The sequence below is a fragment of the Salvelinus sp. IW2-2015 genome, linkage group LG12, assembly GCF_002910315.2.
Source record: "Salvelinus sp. IW2-2015 linkage group LG12, ASM291031v2, whole genome shotgun sequence".
Classification (NCBI taxonomy): Eukaryota; Metazoa; Chordata; class Actinopteri; order Salmoniformes; family Salmonidae; genus Salvelinus; species Salvelinus sp. IW2-2015.
The window spans coordinates 5,560,281-5,581,117 of record NC_036852.1 but is presented as its reverse complement, the minus strand read 5'-3'; the positions used below and the strand labels follow the sequence as shown (position 1 = coordinate 5,581,117).

General features: G+C 45.3%; 1 protein-coding gene across 2 annotated transcripts in view; it reads left to right on the top strand.

Moving 5' to 3' along the window:
* cdk15 (cyclin-dependent kinase 15) overlaps window positions 1-7,117 on the top strand; it is a 37,404-nt gene extending 30,287 nt beyond the window's left edge. For both annotated transcript variants that reach the window (XM_023997691.2, XM_023997689.2), the window contains 3 exons: window positions 1,861-1,909; window positions 3,383-3,525; window positions 6,070-7,117. In XM_023997691.2, the coding sequence (XP_023853459.1) occupies window positions 1,861-1,909; window positions 3,383-3,525; window positions 6,070-6,185 (308 nt within the window). In that variant the 3' untranslated portion in view covers window positions 6,186-7,117. The remainder of the gene's footprint in view (window positions 1-1,860; window positions 1,910-3,382; window positions 3,526-6,069) is intronic.
* Window positions 7,118-20,837: the final 13,720 nt, after the last annotated feature.

Genomic DNA, 20,837 nt, shown 5'->3' with positions numbered 1-20,837 from the left:
TATATAAATAGTTGAATGGACCTAGAACCCTCACAGTAACCTGTACAGTAGATGATTATACCTATTACAATGATGTGAGATAACTCGCACATAGACCTCAGTAATGTTACCAGATGATGTTATTACTACCATGTATTCATGAGAACTGTGTAGGAACCTCACCAGTACGTTGCCTACAGTATGAGTGATATCTATAATGTTGATGAGAAACTTCTCGTGGGTGGGCGTAGATACTAGAATCTAACGATAATAAGATATGAATCTTATATCTAATTAAGTCACAGCACAATATATAGATTAGATATGATTTAATAAAACAATGAAATGTGGTTTAAATACTGAGCCCTTATGTCCCTACTAGCCTATTGTGTCCACTCACAAATGCTTCACAATGTATTTCTTTGTAGGCTATAGCATTGAATAATAGAAATAATATAGGCTGAGTAATTCATTCCTTCCTTCTTACGCTTCCTGTCTGTCTCTGACCTATTTAGATGTGTATTAATCTGTTTAATATGACATTCTACATTCACTCTTTTCATGTTTATTCAAAATAGTTTCATTCAAATCCATATGGTTTGTAATTCGTTAATACTTAAAAAACAATTGGTAGGTCCAGTAGTCCATCGAAAAAATAGAATGGTGTTGGTTAAATGGGATGTTAATGAATGATGCGAATTTGGTCGTGTCAGTTTGTTTTCTCCCTGTGAGCCCGAGCAGGTTTTAGCTGAGCAGTATGAAAGCACAGGAGCCCGAGTCGTGTGTGGCAAAACACCAACTCCAGCATGACCGGATTTCAACCGCTCAACTCCGCTCACATGCTCTGGAGAAAGACAGAAACACGACCCCACACACGCACACGCACGCACAACACACACACCGAGGGGGAGCCAGACAGCTTTCTCTGCCTTGTCTGTGTGGGTGGGGGGAGCGGCAATCTGGGCATGAAGAAGTCTGGACTGGGAACCTCTGTGTCTGACAGCTATATCACGCACATATTGTACCAATCCGCTGTGTTGGGGTGAGAATGAGCTGAATAAGGGGAAAACAGCAGTGGGGGGGGTGGTGTGTGTGGTGAGTGCAGGCGTGTGCACATGCAATGTTACTTTGGTGTTTTAGGACACCCATGTTGGTGTCCTTGTGTGGGCATGACCCTAGGTATCTCCTCCTCTCCCCTCTCTCTCCCTCCTGGCTAGCTCCCTACCTGGCCCCCTGACTGCTGCTGGCACCGCTGGGCCTCTCCAGATGTGGGAGCTGAATGGACCAATAGATAAAGGCCTGGGCAGCTTTCAGCAGGGCAGAGCGGGTGGCCAGCACAGAACAGGGAGAGGCCAAGAAGGGAAGAGGGAAAATATTGGGAAAATATTCCTTCAGTGACCTGACTGGCCAGGGGAAAGTGATAGCTAGCCCGTACTATAGAGAATGCCTGTCTAAAAATGTGTGTTTGTTTATGCTCCGTTGCGCCCTGCAGGAGAGACTGAGCGCATACATTTCTGTTAAAAAAAATGTGTTTTTATTTTCGAACAGTTTAATCTCCACGGTTGACTATTAATTCATCACGGAGCATCGGGGCTGTCCAAAGCACCGGCTATCCAACCGTTAAAACTCTACGCCAGGGCCCAGAAACCACAAATTGCGATCAGTAGTGCCAAAGCATGTTTCACTTAGTCTGGCCGCCAGGATACCATAGCTGTAGCATTAATCATCAAAGAGAACAAGGCCTACTTTACCGTAAGTTTACACAGATATTTGTTTTTTAGTGTCSTGTGGGCTGACTGTTCCATCTTGCATGCCTTTGCAGCCATAGTTGCAGGCCAAACATTTCCTAACTAACCTGCTTGTGCTGTTCTCTTCCTACAGAATGGTTTCAACCATGTGAGCCCCAGCAATTCAGGAATGTTTGGAAAAGGTGCGGTGAAATCAGTTTGCTCAGTGTTCTGTCAGAACTATGTGAATGTGTTTTAATATGTCTTGCAGATTAGTTAACTTGTGCATGTTTGTATAATGTATCTCAGCAACCTGCAAATGTGAACATTTGATACAAATAGTATTCCGCTCCAGCATATAAGTGACTGTAGAGGTAGAGTTTGGATACATGTGTACATAGTGTAGGGTATGGAACTACTCCGTTTTGGACAGCCGTGTGTGTTTGCCCATTCCATTGCCTCCGGCTGGGGAGGGGGAGGTGAGGGTGGTCCAGAGGTGGGCAGTTAGCCCTGTGGTAACAGGAGATTCTTTGTCTGGCCAGGCGCGTCTCCCCCCTCCTCCCGCCTACCTCCCCCTTTCTCCCCCTTCCTCCCAACATGATGACATCTGACCCAACACAGCTCTGCTCCTGTACCAGCCCACAGGGGGGCCAGACACACACACACACACACCACACACACACCACCACAACACACACACACACACACACACACACAGTCGGGTTATGGGAGAGAGAGGATGTCTGGGGTAGTCTCTGACTCGCTGTCATAACAAATATGAGACCCACTCAACAGTCTGTAGCACACTAATGCAGCTTGTCTGAAGAAAATCACTCTGAAATAGGGAACACATTACAGGAATATGGATCTAATGGATTTAAATGAGAGACAGTGAGGAAGGGAGAGAAAGAGGAGAGAGAACGGGAGATAAGAAAGAGAGAGTCCTCATGGTCATCAAAGTCAGTCCTGCTGCACAGCACGAGAAGAGAGAGAGAGAGAGAGAGAGAGGGGCTCAGAGAGAGGCTCAGAGAGAGAGAGGCTCAGAGAGAGAGAGAGCTCAGAGAGAGAGAGAGAGCTCAGAGAGAGAGAGAGAGAGGCAGAGAGAGAGAGCGAGAGAGAGAGAGAGAGAGAGAGAGCGAGAAGAGAGAGACTAGAGAGAGAAAAAGGAAAACGGGTTTGAGCGAGACTCAGGGAGTTATGGTGTGATTTTTAATGCAGGTCTTTTCAAGACGGATGAATGGGAGTCGGTCCTCCCCCACCCATCCCCTCTCCAACTCTCCCCCCCCCATCTCCCCTCTCTCTCTTGTTCTAGCCATGGATTTAATTAACTAGACCCCGTTGGACCAAACGCTCTTTTCTCTAAATACATGGACACTGTCAGAAAAACACACACAGAAATAGCAGATAATTACATTTTGAGATAAAAGTTGCTTCAGTAGGACAGCGAGGAGGCACACAAAGCGGGGGGGGGGGGGGTACAGAGCTATGCACGCCAGTAGGGAAAATTTACTTGAATTAATGCAAATGACTGAGAAGTGTGGCTGGGTTGTTGTTATATGTCTAATGGTTATGGATGTAAAATCATTATACATAAAGTATGTGTATCTATTGGGGGTTGTCCGTCTGTGTGTGGTGTGTGTGTGTATCTCTTATAGTCCCCTCTGCTCCCCCCTCAGACTGTCCCAGTTGCCCTATAAGACAGAGGACCTGGCCCAGCAGATTCTGATGACCATCCCACGAGACCGCATCTCGGCCCAGGATGCACTGCAGCACCCCTATTTCAACACGCTACCGCCCCCCATCATGCAGCTACGAGACAGTGAGTGTATGTGTGGGTGTGTGTCACTACACCTCAGTAAAACCCATAACATATCAATCTATCTATGCAATAAGAATGTGTGTTTTGTCACCGCAACAACAGTCACGTGATGCGTAATGTGGTGTGTGTGTGTTTGTCTGTCTGTGTGTGTGTGTGTGTGTGTGTGTGTGTGTGTGTACACATGTGGGAGATTAAGCATGTGTTTGTACGTGTGCGTGCGTATTCATGTGCATATATTTCCCTCCTCTGATTCCCCCCATCAATATTCTCTGTTTCTCCCTCCCAGTGAGAGAGATTGGCACTCCGTTGCACTAAACTCCAGTGCAGTTTGTCACTTAAACAGTCTACCCATCCGACGCATGATTAAAGACACGAGCTTCCTACTGTGAGCACAGATGGTTCCTTTGAAAAGATCAGACTGTCTCCACAGCTCTCGGGTGGCTAAATATATATATATCAGGAAAATGCATGTATAAGTAAGCAAAGTTGCATTTGAAGTCTCTCTCCACCTGTCTGTCTATCACGCTGACAGTCTGCCTGGTTTGGTTTAAACATAGATGTGTTTTTCAAGGCCATAGAAATAATATTCAGTGAACAGAAGAAGAGTACAGGGAGTACTAGGATAGATATTAGTGAAATGGAGGAATGTATTAGATAGGAACAAAGCCCAATAGGATACAGTGTCTGATATGGTCGAGCAGTAGGCTTCCCGCTGAATGTGTCCTACACACACATGCTGGCAGATGCACGCCCAGGAGCAACACCACACACACACACACACACACACACCACACACCACACACACACACACACACACACACACACACACACACACACACACACACACACACACACACACACACACACACACACACAACACACACAGTCTTGCGCAGCTAACCTTGTGAGGACATCAATTTCAGTCCCATTCAAAATCCTTATTTTCCTTACCCCTAACCGTACTCTACTCAAAAACCTAACCTAACCCTAAACCTAACCCTTACGCCTAACCCTAAACCTAGCTCCTAATGCTAAACCTAACCCTTACTCCTAACCCTAGCTCCTAACCCTAACCCAAACTCCTAACCCTAGCCTCTAACCCTAACCCTAGCCCTAACGTCTAGCTCCTATCCCTAACCTAGCTTACTAACCCTAACCCTAGCTCCTAACCCTAACCCTAGCTCCTAACGCTAAAACCTAACCCTACCCTAAAAACCCTCTAGCCCTAACCCTAACCCTAGCTCCTAACGCAAACCTAACCTTACTCCTAACCCTAGCTCTAACCCTAACCCTAGCCCTAACTCTAGCTCCTATCCCTAAACCCTAGACTAACCCTAACCCTAGCTCCTAACCCTAACCCTAGCTCCTAACGCTAAACCTAACCCTTACTCCTAACCCTAGCTCCTAACCCTAACCCTAGCTCCAACGCTAAACCTAACCTTACTCCTAACCCTAGCTCTAACCCTAACCCTAGCTTCCTAACGCTAAACCGAACCCTTACTCCTAACCCTAAACCCAGCTCTGCCAACGTCTGACACTCCTAACCCTAACCCTAATAATAATTTTAACCTTAACCCCAAACCCCAGAAATAGCATTTGACCTTGTGGGGACCAGCAAAATGTCCCCAGTATACTATCCCCACAAGTATAGTTAAACACGTCCACACACACACACACACACAGCACACACACACACACACACACACACACACACAACACACCACACACACACACACACACACACACACACCACACACACACACACACAACACACACACACACACACACACACACAACACACACACACACACACACCACACACAACACAAAACACACACTCTGCTCTTTCGATAATGAGCCATCATTACTGCTACTACTCTGCATGCATCCCAGACAGGAGAAGAGCAGTAGGGGAGAGACATCAATGAACAGAGCGGAGAAGGAGAATACGGAGCGAGACGCAACTGAGAAAAGAGAGCGACTAAGAAGTGAAAGAGCGTGGGAGAGAATTTCTCTCCAGGATGAACAAACTTATTTTAATGATGCCATGTCTCGGCAGGGCAGAAGTGAGAAGGCCTAGAAGCAACTACATAGTAATGAGTAGCCCTTTTACCTTCACACAATGTGTCACAAATATAACTGAGCAGTGGCGAGCAGCAGCAAGTGTTGAGAAGAGAAGTCATTGTAGTTGTTAGGGGTGGGGCTCTAGCTGGACTGTGACCACACCCAACTTTGATCGCGTCCCAGCTAGTAGCCAGTAAGTCTGGAAGGGGGCGTGGTGGGTTTGGGTTCTAAGCTGCCATGACGGTATCTGTCAGACCAACTGCCCTATGAGGCTTCTCCAGGAGTCAGTGTGGGAGATGTTTATCTTTTTGTTGCGGTTGGTGAAGTGGCCGAGTAACTTTTTCACCTGACTTTATAACGATGTGAAGCCGAAAAATTTGCCTGTCTCTCTCTCTCTCTCTCTCTCTCTCTCTCTCTCTCTCTCTCCCTCCCTCTGTATCTGTCTCTCTCTCTACCCCCTCTACGTCTCCGCTCTCTCAGCTGTATCAGTCTTCAAGGTCCCCGGAGTGAGGCTGGAGACAGAGGTGAAGGATATCTTCAGTCCCAGTCGAAGGATCAGACCGTCCCAGATGGTGCCCTTGGCTAAGTGCTGGTGATAATGGACCTCTACCCCCCCTGGGCTTTGTCCCTACCCCCAGGTGCCCCAGCCCTGCTTGCAGACTAGACCACCATCTGATAAAGATGGAGAGGCATGAGGCTTCACACACACAACACTTACCTACACCACCAGCATCCTCCACCAACCTCTACTCTTGACTCCCACCCAGCATTCCTCAGTCAGAGTTCCCATGTTGTAAGAAGACAGGAGAGAAGAGGGAGGGGTTGAATGTTACCTGGTATATCACATATTAGATGACGTCAGAAGTACTGTATGTACTGTATATACTCTATATCTGAGACCCGATGTCTGTTGTTGGTGGCAACGGAAAGCTACGCAACGTCTACGAGAACTGTCAGGAAGCTCAGAACTCCTTAACATCTTCCTCCTGCTAAACCACCTCCTCCTGCTTCCTTCTCTTGCTTCCTCCTCCTGCTTCCTCCTCCTCCTCGGCTGGTTTACCTCTTCCTCCTCTTCCTCCTCCTCCCTCTCCTTCTCAGAGCGTCTCCTTGGACTCACTATGCTCTCTCTGCCTCCTCCTAAATGTACACTGAGATTCAATGATGACGATGGGTTAGTTTTGCAGATGAGTATTTTATTTTGTACTGCCAAAACATGCATATATTATATACCTCTTATGTTAAATCAGGTCCTTGTGGACCATGATTGTTTTTTTGCACAGCATGCAGGTGGGTATCCCTGCAACAGAATGACTGTGACGGTTGTGTGTACACTGTAATTAATGTTGCATTGTACCATGGAGCTTCCTCATTAACACCCCATATAGCGTATTTTTCATTCGGCAATCTTGTGATGTCCACTCTTCAATTGTACTATACTTGGGTGCAGCTTGCTTTTAAAATGTGCGTGTGTGTTTTCGTGAGAATGAGTGAAGGAGTGTGTGAGTCAATAAATGTTGCAGTAATGGAATTGTGTGTTATTTTCTGATGTATACATTTAGAACTGCCTGCAGGTCTACATATCATATGTCATTTGTTGTCTTCTCTTACAAGCTACACTACATAAACAAAAGTATGTGGACACCCCTTCAAATTAGTGGATTCGGCTATTTCAGCCACACCTGTTGCTGACAAAAATCGAGCACACCGCCATGCAATCTCCATAGACAAACATTGGCAGTAGAATGGCCTTACTGAAGAGCTCAGTGACTTTCAACGTGGAACCGTCATAGGATGCCACCCCACCCTTCCAACAAGTCAGTTTGTCAAATTTCTGCCCTGCTAGAGCTGCCCCGGTCAACTGTAAGTGCTATTATTGTGAAGTGGAATCGTCTAGGAGCAACAACAACTCTGTGGTTGGCCACACGAGCTCACAGAATGGGACCGCCGTCTGTCCTCGGTTGCAACACTCACTACCAACCAGCTCAAGAACTGTTAGTTGGGAGCTTCATGAAATGGTTTCCATGGCAGAGCATGGCAGAGCAGCCACACACAAGCCTAAGATCACCATGCGCAATGCCAAGTGTCGGCTGAAGTGGTGTAAAATTCGCCGCCATTGGACCCTGGATCAGTGGAAATGCGTTCTCTGGAGTGATGAATCACGCTTCACCATTTGGCAGTCCGACGGACAAATCTGGGTTTGCATAGTGCCAACTGTAAAGTTTGGTGGAGGAGTAATAATGGTCTCGGGCTGTTTTCCATGATTCGGGCTAAGCTCCTTAGTTCCAGTGAAGGGAAATCCTCACGCTACATACAGCATACAATGACATTCTAGGCAATTTTGTGCTTCCAACTTTGTGGCAACAGTTTGGGGAAGGCACTTTCCTGTTTCAGCATGACAATGCCCCCGTGCACAAAGCGAGGTCCATACAGAAATGGTTTGTCGAGATCGGTCTGGAAGAACTTGACTGTTCTGCACAGAGCCCAGACTTCAACCCCATCGAACACATTTGGGATTAATTGGAACGCCGACTGCGTGCCAGGCCTAATCGCCCAACATCAGTTCCCGACCTCACTAATGCTCTTGTGGCTGAATGGAAGCAAGTCCCTGCAACAATGTTCCAACATCTAGTGGAAAGCCTTCCCAGAAGAGTGGAGGCTGTTATGGCAGCAAAGGGGGGACCAACTCCATATTAATGCCCATGATTTTGGAATGAGATGTCGGACAAGCTTTTTGGTCATGTAGTGTATATTGTTGTAAATGGATTTCATCCTTCCTGTCATCCTCCCCCTTTCTCTCATGAACTTATACAGACTTTTGTAGCATGGCAACATGTGGTTTTGTGAAGTGACCGGCTCCTCCAGTCGTACAGACTCTGTCCATTATCATCACACTGACCATCTCTCCTCTAAGACTGCAAGTCTGGACCTCCTGAAGACTGGCTGCTGCAGGGCCTCAGCTGGTATGTAATCTACCACTACCCCATGTTTTAACTCTAGTATACTGTAAAACAAACTGAAGACACAGGACTGGGCTGGTATAAGATGGAATGTGTGTGTGAGATATAGATAGCGAGAGGGCAGAGAGAAAGGTGTGTGTGCGTGCATGGAGGGGTGTGCTAAAAGGTGCGTAACCTTGTAAAATAAGACATGTCCAGGTGATGAACAACTCTGACTTCCTCTTCTGTCATAATGTCATTTCACATTATTACACAACACTATCCCCACTGGCTGGCTCTCATGTACAGTATTAGGTTTCGTACTTAATGAATAGACACCAGGTCACCGCAGAGGGAGAAACGGAGAGCAAGGGGAGAGGAAAAGAGTAGAAATATGGGGCAATGTTATGTTTACTTCCAGAGTCTCTGTGAGAAGCAAGAGTTCCAGTCTCACATATCCTGCGTTAACTCCCTAGTCTGAGGGTTAAGGAGTAGGGTGAAGTTGCCCTTAGGGCCTAGATGCTGATCTTGGGTCAGTTTTGCATTTTCACCACTAATGGTTATGGTTAGGATTGGGGGAGGGGGAGCTAATCCTACATCTGTACTTAGGGGAACTTCACCCCCCCGAGCGAGGGTTTACCCTGAATGAAGTTGTTCCCAACAGGCATCTGAGAGCACTGTATCTGTTGTCCACTAGGGGACACTACACGCTGTGCATGTCGTCCCCCTGAGACCGCACTGGTACACAGGTGGGTGTTATGCTGACAGTTTTATTGAGAAGTTCACACACACACACACACACACACACACACACACACACACACACACACACACACACACACACACACACACACACACACACACACACACACCACACACACACACACACACACACACACACACACACACAACACACACAGATGGAGAGGATTTATTGTGTTTATTTGAGCAGAAACTTATCAAATGGAAGTGTTGCTTTGCCAGTTCACCGGGAGGTGTCACAAGCACAGAGGACTAAGGTGCCAAACCACCACTTGGGCACATAACACCTAGCTAGCTTGTCATCTCTGTGCCATGGAGCCTATAGTATTTCTGAGCCAGCTCTCGATCAGTTTACAGCCGATTAAGACAAAATGTTCCTAAAACTTAAACAAAGACTGAGAATCAACACGCCAACCGTGACGGTGCGGTAAAGACTCCCTATTCAAACAAGCTGTTCTCCAGAATGGGGGATGTATGTGTTACTATGTAACATAAACCTAGTCTAACAAACTAATGTTGATCTAATGTGATTTACTATGCTTATTGAACCGCCACTAACTGACATGTCCCTAACTGATGATTGGCAGCTGCTTCCTACATTCAACAGCCCCTAATCCACCTCACACCCTCAGCCTCCTTTGAAGGCCAGACAATGTAATGGGATGATCCATGCCCAAACACCATCTTCCCCCCTGACAAACATCCTATGAGTATTCCTAGGTGTCCAACCCTTCAACTTCCCTACTCAAACACTTTCACATTTGGCCCGTTTAAGTCGCCCACTGGCTGAGGTGTCACTAGACATTGGGGACCTCCACACTCACACAGCACTAGACCGGATCCAACCAGTCAGGCTAAAGCAATACCAACCCGGAGAACCATTGAGGAAGGGCCTGGGATGGTGAACTTGAACCCTGGCTGCCTCACTCAGTAACAGTTGCTTGCATAGCACATGTGACTTCCAGGCGTGTGTGTGTGAACGGTCCTGTGGGCAGCGGTGAGAGGGACCATATGCTCTGGGTCTGGGAGCGGAGGTCTGGTCCCAAAGCGTGGTCAACCGGCTCAACCCCTCACAGCGTGGTCAAGCCCTCACAGCATCCACACTGACCCCCTCTCCACAGGGACAGACTCCCCCCAGCACCACGTCCTGTTCTTCCACTCCGCCTTGCCAGCTATCAACCACTGGGGATTAGATAAATGGTCTCTCCCTGGCTTATGCCCTGCCTCCCACTCAATCGCTGTCTTGTCTATTTTCTCATATTGCTTCGTCTTTACACCCACCTCTCTTCCATTATWTTAACTCTTTCTCAATCCAATGAAAATGATGATTGCTATGACAATATTTGGATTAATTATTGTCTTTGTGTATTTATCGTGCATCAGTTGTAACTGAGTAGTTTAGCTTGTATTACACAAGCTGGTCGTCTATTTTTTTTCCCAGAAGGAGACATGCCTATCTTCCATCCCTGCCAGATGTCCATCAAATCACACAGAGTGTTACACAACTGGAGGCAGAGTGGTGGGAAGGGATTGGGATGGGGTCGGGTGGGGTGGGGTGGGAAGGGATTGGGATGGGGGGGGGTGGGTCGGGGGGGAAGAGAGCAGAAATGTTTTTAGGAATTCCAGGAGGCGTAAAAATGTGAGATCAGATCTGCAGAGAGACAGAGAGCGCAGTATGAGGGAGGTAGAGAAGCAGAGTGCGGTATGAGATATCCAGGGAGGACAGGAAAGACAGGAAAGGAAGACGCTGGAGAAGGCAAGTGTTTTTACAGACACAGACAAAGGAGATAGAGGAGATAGAGCGTTTCCTTACAAACGCTGTCAGAGAATGGAAGGAAACTCAAGGCAGGAGTCGCTCTTCCATTTTGCACTCTGTTTCCCTGATGAAAAAAGACCATGGTTGCGTCTGAAATTGCACCCTGTTCCCTATGTAGTGCACACATTTTGACCAGAGCCCATAGCGTCAAAAGAAGTGGACAATAGGGTGCCTTTTAGAAAGCACACTAAAGTCTTACAATGATAACGTCAGGTATGCTCATTGCAATATAATAAACCCATTACAAAGCTTACCTTATTGTAAAGTGTTGCCTAACTGAGTTCTGTGTGATAATAATTAGGATCCTTTACAATAATTCATCCTATCATCTTTAAATGGGAGACATTTGGGGGGGGGGCTGGTCCAACTCAAGGTGATCTAAAAGAAATCCCTCCCCAGCCCCAACATTGAAAATATTTTCACATGACCCTCCCATTGTACTGTAAAATAAACTGAACCCCCCCCCCCCTCATAGAATTAACTCCAAATAATGTTTACAAAAATAACACTAATTGTAGCGACTKTGTGTTTATAAATGTGGATTTCGACTTTGCCACTTCAGCATGCTTTGTGGCACAAGAAGATTGAGTGTTCGCCAACCACCACAGACGAGCGCAATCTCTKTACCTGTTTCATTACGCTARGATCAGAGCAYTGATCAGCTAGGGGGAAATCCGATTTTCAACATTTTGATACCATATTTATAAATCTATAAAATATATCAAACTAATTTTCAACCAATAGGTTTCTGTGCCAATACACCACGAGACCAATACACAAAACATATCGACTTCAGGCACTTCAATATCATGGTTTGCGTTTTCAACACCACAATGAAAAGACTATGTCAATCTTGACAAAGAGAAAATACATCCCTCCCTACGTTGTAGACCTGCCCAGAATCAAAGGCTTGGCTTGACAATCTCCAAATGTCATTAAACTTTTTGGTGTTTTGTAACGATGTCTCTTTCCATTCATCAATTGGCCGCTGCACAGTTTGTATTGATTGATTGATTTGATTTCTCAGTTTAAAAAATACATATGTACACAAAGATTTTTAAAAGTGACCAGAATTGCACAATAAAGTCGGGGACTTATTTCCATTGTGGTCCCTATTTTTTTTAAACATCAATACACATACATTACAGAGATAGAGACAAAAACATTCTCAACCTCCAGATGAGTATGAAAGGGGAGTTTAAGTACATTTCTTATAAGCTTGTTTGGCTGGAAGCTTATTCTTTAGATGTTTGGGGCTGCTAGCGAACCATGACGTGCAGGCAAAAATCAAAGTGACACTGGCCTAGCGCACTTGCCAGTCTTTAAGGGGTCTATAGCTAGGTTTCCATCCAACTGGCGACAGATTTTCATGTGAATATTCAAAATTCAAAATAATAATATGCCATTTCAGAGTTTCCTTTAGAAAAAGTCGGCGCTGGACAACACGACAGGGAAGATTTTAATTTAGCGGACATTGAGAAATTTTACGGGTATCCATATGCATTCAGATCCGACCTGGCGCAGCCCGCTCCACTAATAAACGAGGGATATTGGCCAAATGAGCCACATTTACGTGTCTTTAAAAGATAAGCATTATATTGTTAGATTATAGGAGTAAGTCTGGTAGGCCTGAAACAGACTTCCTCACCTCAGGTTCAAATGTTGAGTCAGTTGGAGCGCTGGGGCGCACTGCCTTCATATCATAGACCTGCAGCAGCTAAAGCTTCATAATAGCCACACCATACCAAACCTTCACAAARGTTTCTAAACTTTATTAGGGTAATGTCAAAAGTAAGTCAAATCATTGTTTATAAGGAAAGTACGAGCAGAAGAACGAATGTAAAACATTCTGTGCCCAGTCAAAAACTGTGCCCAGTAAAAAAAACACCCAACCCTTCCCAAAGCAAAAATAAAAAGTTTGACAACCCTCCCTTTTTAAACTTTTTTTTAACCTTTAATTAACTAGGCAAACCAGATAATTCAGAACATATCAGAAAAAAATCTTATTTACAATGACGGCCTACCCCGGCCAAACCCGACCGGTGCTGGGCCAATTGTCCGCAGCCCTATGGGACTCCCAATCACGGCCGGTTGTGATACAGCCTGGAATCGATCCAGTGTCTGTAGTGACGTCTCTAGCACTGAGACGCAGTGCCTTAGACTGCTGCGCCACTCTTGAGCCCCCTTTTGACCAACCCTCCCCCTGAGTAAATTTCGATCTGTCCCTAAGGAGGATCCAATGACAGCAGGTGTCAAATTGAGCCATTGAAAGCACAATGCATACCTCATTATTTTAATCCTATTCAAAACATTATCTCAGAGGAAACAGGCTATTATACGAACAGGAGGCCTCAATGTTTTGTGATGCACACCTGCAGGGACTGGAGCTCTGGGGCTCTACATTACATTAGCATGTAAACAGTGCTCTCTTTGGCATAGAGATCCCATGGCCTGATAAGGGCTTAATTCAATTGTCTAGGYAAATGTCTATTGTTTTCTCTCTATCCATTTAAGAGATAGTGAGGGGGCATGGAATGGTGCCAGGCACAACACCAAGTACCTGATTCAAATTTGAGCCAGGGTAAGATTTTATTTTGTAAAATCTTTACAATTTTTCCCTGTTTATTGCACATTTACTGGGCTTTCTGGAGACGGATAGAGGAGAGGTGGCATGGGGGGATGGTGTCACTCATTCACTCTCTCGTTCTCTCTCACAGAGCTAGAATGAACGGCCGGGTGGCTGTGGATGTTTGACTGTGTTTGTCATTCACGCTCAACTTCTACCTCTGTCACAGCAGATGGGAGCCGAAGGGGGAGGAGTACTTTGAGAAGGGGGACCAAAGGAATCTCAATTCCCCACAGTGTGTTGTGTGTGTTGTGTGTGTGTGTGGTGGTGTGTGTGTGTGTGTGTGGTGTGTGTGTGTGTGTGTGTGTGTGTGTGTGTGTGTGTGTGTGTGTGTGTGTGTGTGTGTGTGTGTGTGTGTGTGTGTGGTGGTGTGTGTGTGTGGTGTGACCACCCCCACGCACCACCCCCCTTGCCCGCAGCACCTTCCGCTTCTCATCGCCCCTCCACCATTAGCATAACACCTCCAGAGAAGAACAAAACTCTAGCCTAGGCCTGGTGTTGGTCCTCCCCCCATGCGAGAACACACAGACACACACACACACACACACACAACACACTAGCCATGAGGAGCCCCCACAGCAACAGATGTCATCTGACTGAGAGACGGTAAATAAACAATAAACATAAACACTAGACAAACAGGACTCTGTGGAGACGCCAGAGAAAGAGACAGAGAGAGATATAGACGAAAGAGAGCGGGCTAGACCACACAGACATGTTATAAATAAGAAGGCTACTCATTTTCCAACGCGGAGTTGAATGAGTTTTTGAAGACTGATTTCGATAAAACTGTAAGAAAACCTGCTGGCCTTGTCAGTCCAAGTGGAGCAGCAGCGTTCTCATTAGAATGCCAGGGATATTAGCTGATCATTTAGAGAGATTCACGGTTTCCCTGTCTCCTCTTTGGGACTGGTTATGATTGTTCTCAGCAGACAGAAAGTGAGTGAGTCCCAAATTGCTCTCTATATCCTTTTTAGTGCACTACTTTGCCATTTGGGACATTGCTAGTGCTATCCTTAGCCTATGGGGCTGAAAGCAACTGAGGCAGGGCAATATGGTCCATCCATATAGTGTCAGACCTCAGGCCACGGAAGGCTACTGTGCCAGCTGGGTTTTATATCAGCACAGGTGTCTGAGCCAGGCGTGAGATCATTGATATCAATGTTGCTTTCTCTTTCTTTCTTTCTCTCAATTCAATTCAAGGGCTTTATTGGCATGGGTAACATATGTTCACATTCACAAAGCAAGTGAAATAAATAATAAACAGAAGTGAAATAAACCCCAAAATTACGTTAAACATTACACTCACAAAAGTTCCAAAGGATTAGAGACATTTCAAATGTCATATTATGGCTATGTACAGTGTTATAACAACGTGCAAATAGATGAAGTACAAAAGGGATAATAGATAGACATACATATGGGTTGTATTTACAATGGTATTTGTTCCTCATTGGTTGCCCTTTTCTTGTGGCAAAAAAATCTTGCTGCACATTGTGGCATTTCACTCAATAGATATGGGAGTTTATCAAAAAGGGATTTGTTTAACAATTCCCCAAAAACTACCTAAAACACACAAATCTAAATGGATGGAATAAGAATATGTATATATAAATATATGGATGAGCGATGGCTGAGCAGCATAGGCAAGGTGCAATATACAGTATATACAGTGAGGGAAAAAAGTATTTGATCCCCTGCTGATTTTGTACGTTTGCCCACTGACAAAGAAATGATCAGTCTGTAATTTTAATGGTAGGTTTATTTGAACAGTGAGAGACAGAATATCAACAAAAATATCCAGAAAAACGCATGTCAAAAATGTTATAAATTGATTTGCATTTTAATGAGGGAAATAAGTATTTGACCCCCTCTGCAAAACATTACTTAGTACGTGGTGGCAAAACCCTTGTTGGCAATCACAGAGGTCAGATGTTTCTTGTAGTTGGCCACCAGGTTTGCACACATCTCAGGAGGATTTTGTCCCACTCCTCTTTGCAGATCTTCTTCAAGTCATTAAGGTTTCGAGGCTGACATTTGGCAACTCGAACCTTCAGCTCCCTCCACAGATTTTCTATGGGATTAAGGTCTGGAGACTGGCTAGGCCACTCCAGGACCTTAATGTGCTTTTTCTTGAGCCACTCCTTTGTGCCTTGGCCGTGTGTTTTGGGTCATTGACGTGCTGGAATACCCATCCACGACACATTTTCAATACCCTGGCTGAGGGAAGGAGGTTTTCACCCAAGATTTGACGGACATGGCCCTGTCCATCGTCCCTTAGATGCGGTGAAGTTGTCCTGTCCCCTTAGCAGAAAAACACCCCCAAAGCATAATGTTTCCACCTCCATGTTTGACGGTGAGGATGGTTTCTTGGGGTCATAGGCAGCATTCCTCCTCCTCCAAAAACACGGCAAGTTGAGTTGATGCAAAAGAACTCCATTTTGGTCTCATCTGACCACAACACGTTCACCCAGTTGTCCTCTGAATCATCAGATGTTCATTGGCAAACTTCAGACGGGCATGTAATGTGCTTTCTTGAGCAGGGACCTGCGGACGCTGCAGGATTTCAGTCCTTCACAACGTAGTGTGTTACCAATTGTTTCTTTGGTGACTATGGTCCCAGCTGCCTTGAGATCATTGACAAGATCCTCCTGTGTAGTTCTGGGCTGATTCCTCACCGTTCTCATGATCATTGCAACTCCACGAGTGAGATCTTGCATGGAGTCCCAGGCCGAGGGAGTTTGAAAGTATTTGTGTTTCTTCCATTTGCGAATAATCGCACCAACTGTTGTCACCTTCTCACCAAGTGCTGGCGATGGTCTTGTAGCCCATTCCAGCCTTGTGTAGATCTACAATCTTGTCCCTGACATCCTTGGAGAGCTCTTTGGTCTTGGCCATGGTGGAGAGTTTGGAATCTGATTGATTGATTGCTTCTGTGGACAGGTGTCTTTTATACAGGTAACAAACTGAGATTAGGAGCACTCCCTTTAACAGTGTGCTCCTAATCTCAGCTCGTTACCTGTATGAAAGACACCTGGGAGCCAGAAATCTTTCTGATTGAGAGGGGGTCAAATACTTATTTCCCTCATTAAAATGCAAATCAATTTATAACATTTTTGACGTGCGTTTTTCTGGATATTTTTGTGTTATTCTGTCTCTCACGTTCAAATAAACCTACCATTAAAAGTATAGACTGATCATTCTTTGTCAGTGGGTAAACGTACAAAATCAGCAGGGGATCAAATACTTTTTTCCCTCACTGTACATATGAGATGAGTAATGTATTGATATGTAAACATTATTAAAGTGGCATTGTTTAAAGTGACTAGTGATCCATTTATTAAAGTGGCCAATGATTTGAGTCTCTATGTAGGCAGCAGCCTCTCTGAGTTAGTGATTACTGTTTAGCCCTTGTGGGGCCCCAGTGTTGAGGGTCAGCGAAGTGGAGATGTTGTTTCTTACCTTCACCATCTGAGGGCGGACCGCCAGAAATGCCACGACCAAATTGCACAGGGCGGTGTTGAGACCCATGGTCTCCAGCTTAATGATGAGCTTGGAGGGTACTATGGTGTTGAATGCTGAACTGTAGTCGATGAACAGCATTCTTACATAGGTATTCCTCTTGTCCAGATGGGATAGGGCAGTGTGCAGTGTGATGYCGATTGCATCGTCTGTGGACCTGTTGGGCGGTATGCAAACTGAAGTGGGTCTAGGGTGGCAGGTAAGGTGGAGGTGATATGATCCTTGACTAGTCTCTCAAAGCACTTCATGATGACAAAAGTGAGTGCTACGGGGCGATAGTCATTTAGTTCAGTTATCATTGCCTTCTTTGGTACAGGAACAATGGTGGCCATCCTGAAGCATGTGGGAACAGCAGACTGGGATAGGGAGTGATTGAATATGTCCGTAAACACACCAGCCAGCTGGTCTGCGCATGCTCTGAGGACGCGGCTACGGATGCCGTCTGGGCCAGCAGCCTTATTAGGATTAACACGTTTAAATGTCTTACTCACACTGGCCACGGAGAAGGAGAGGGGGGAGCACAGTCCTTGGTAGCGGGCCGCGTCYGTGACACTGTATTATCCTCAAAGCGGGCGAAGAAGGTGTTTAGTTTGTCTGGAAGCAAGACGTCAGTGTCCGTGACGTGGCTGGTTTTCTTTTTGTAGTTCGGAATTGCCTGTAGACCCTGCCACATATGTCTTGTGTCTGAGCCGTTGAATTCCGACTCCACTTTGTCCATGTACCGGCATTTCGCTTGTTTGATTGCCTTGCGGAGGGAATAACTACACTGTTTATATTCGGCCATATTCCCAGTCCTCTTTCCATAGTTAAATGCGGTGGTTTGTGCTTTCAGTTTTGCGCGAATGCRGCCATCCATCCATGGTTTTTGGTTAGGGTATGTTTTGATAGTCACAGTGAGTACAACATCTCCAATGCACTTCCTTATAAACTCACTCACAGTCAGCATATAGATTGATGTTATTCTCTGAGGCTGCCTGGAACATTTCCCAGTCCGCGTGATCAAAACAATCTTGAAGCGATGATTCCGATTGGTCAGACCAGCATTGAATGGTTCTAGTCATGGGTACATCCTGTTTGAGTTTCTGCCTATAAGACGGTAGAAGCAAGATGGAGTCATGGTCGGATTTGCTGAAGGGAGGGCCTTGTATGCATCGCGGAAGTTAGAGTAGCAATGGTACAGTGTATTGCCCGCGCTGGTGCTGCAATCAATATGCTGCTAGAATTTAAAACCTTCTCGCTTCCTTTTATGTGCTTGTAATTTAACGTCTCTTTTCTGGATTTTGATAATTAGCGGGTGTCGGCCTAATTCTGCTCTGCAAGCATTATTTGGTGTTTTACGTTGTACAGTGAGGATATTTTTGCAGAATTCTGCTGCAGAGTCTCAATTTGGTGGTTGTCCCATTTTGTGAATTATTGGTTTGTGAGCGGACCCCAGACCTCACAATCATAAAGGGCAATGGGTTCTACAACTGATTCAAATATCTTTAGCCAGATCCTAATTGGTATGTCAAATGTATGTTCCTTTTGATGGCATAGAAGGCCATACTTGCCTTTTCTCTCAACTCGTTCACAGCTTAGTGGAAGTTACCTGTGGCGCTGATGTTTAGGCCGAGGTATGTATAGTTATTTGTGTGCTCTAGGGCAACTGTGTCTAGATGTAATTTGTATTTGTGGTCCTGGCAGCTGGACCTTTTTTGGAACACCATTATTTTGGTCTTACTGAGATTACTGTCAGGGCCCAGGTCTGGCAGAATCTGTGCAGAAGATCTAGGTGCTGCTGTAGGCCCTCCTTGGTCAGGGACAGAAGCACCAGATCATCAACAAACAGTGGACATTTGACTTCAGATTCTAGTATGGTGAAGCCGGGTGCTGCAGACTGTTCGAGTGCCCTCACCAATTCGTTGATATGTATGTTGAAGAGGGTGGGGCTTAAGCTGCATCCCTGTCTCACCCCACTGCCCTGTGGAAAGAAATGTGTTTGTTTTTTGCCAATTTTAACCGCACACTTTTTGTTTGTGTACATGGATTTTATAATGTTGTTTGTTTTTCCCCCAACACCACTTTCCATCCCTTTGTATAGCAGACCCTCATGCCAAATTGAGTCAAAAGCTTTTTTGAAATCAACAAAGCATGAGAAGACTTTGCCTTTGTTTTGGTTTGTTTGTCCAATTAGGGTGTGCAGGGTGAATACGTAGTCTGTCGTAAGGTAATTTGGTAAAAAGGCAATTTGACAGTTGCTCTGTACATTGTTTTCACTGAGGAAATATACGAGTCTGCTGTTAATGATAATGCAGAGGATTTTACCATGGTTGCTGTTGACGCATATCCCACGGTATTGTACATTCAAGTAAATACAGTTGAAGTCAGAAGTTTACATACGTACACTTAGGTTGGAGTCATTAAAAGTCATTTTTCAACCACTCCACAAATTTCTTGTTAACAAACTATAGTTTTGGCAAGTCGGTTAGGATATCTACTTTGTGCATGACACAAGTAATTTTTCCAACAAATGTTTACAGACAGATTCCAGATTCCACAATTCCGGTGGAATTACATACACTAAGTAGACTGTGCCTTTAAACAGCTTGGAAAATTCCAGAAAATGTCATGGCTTTAGAAGCTTCTGGTAGGCTAATTGACATCATTTGAGTCAATTGGAGGTGTACCTGTGGATGATTTTCAAGGTCTATCATCAAGCTCAGTGCCTCTWTGATTAACATCATGGGAAAATCAAAAGAAATCAGCCAAGACTTCAGAAAAAAATTGTAGACCTCCACAGGTCTGGTTCATCCTTGGGATCATTTTCCAAATGCCTGAAGATACCACGTTCATCTGTACAAACAATAGTACGCAAGTATAAACACCATGGGACCACGTAGCCCACACCGCTCAGGAAGGAGACGCGTTCTGTCTCCTAGAGATGAACGTACTTTGGTGCGAAAAGTGCAAATCAATCCCAGAACAACAGCAAAGGACCTTGTGAAGATGCTGGAGGCAACAGGTACAAAAGTATCTATATCCACAGTAAAATGAGTCCTATATCAACATAACCTGAAAGGCCGCTCAGCAAGGAAGAGGCCACTGCTCCAAAACCACCATATAAAAAGCCAGACTGCACATACGGACATAGATCGTACTTTTTGGAGATGTCCTCTGGTCTGATGAAACAAAAATAGAACTGTTTGGCCATAATGACCATCATTATGTTTGGAGGAAAAAGGGGGAGTCTTGCAAGCCGAAGAACACCATCCCAACCGTGAAGCCCGGGTGTGGCTGCATCATGTTGTGGGGGTGCTTTGCTGCAAGAGGGACTGGTGCACTTCACAAAATATATGGCATCATGAGGAAGGAAAATGTGGATATATTGATGTGGATATATTGAAGCAACATCCCAAGACATCAGTCAAGAAGTTAAAGCTTGGTCGCAAATGGGTCTGACACCAAGCATACTTCCAAAGTTGTGGCAAAATGTCTTAAGGACAACAAAGTCAAGGTTTTGGAGAGGCCATCACACAGCCCTGACCTCAATCCTATAGAAAATGTGTGCCAGAACTGAAAAAGCATGTGCGAGCAAGGAGGTCTACAA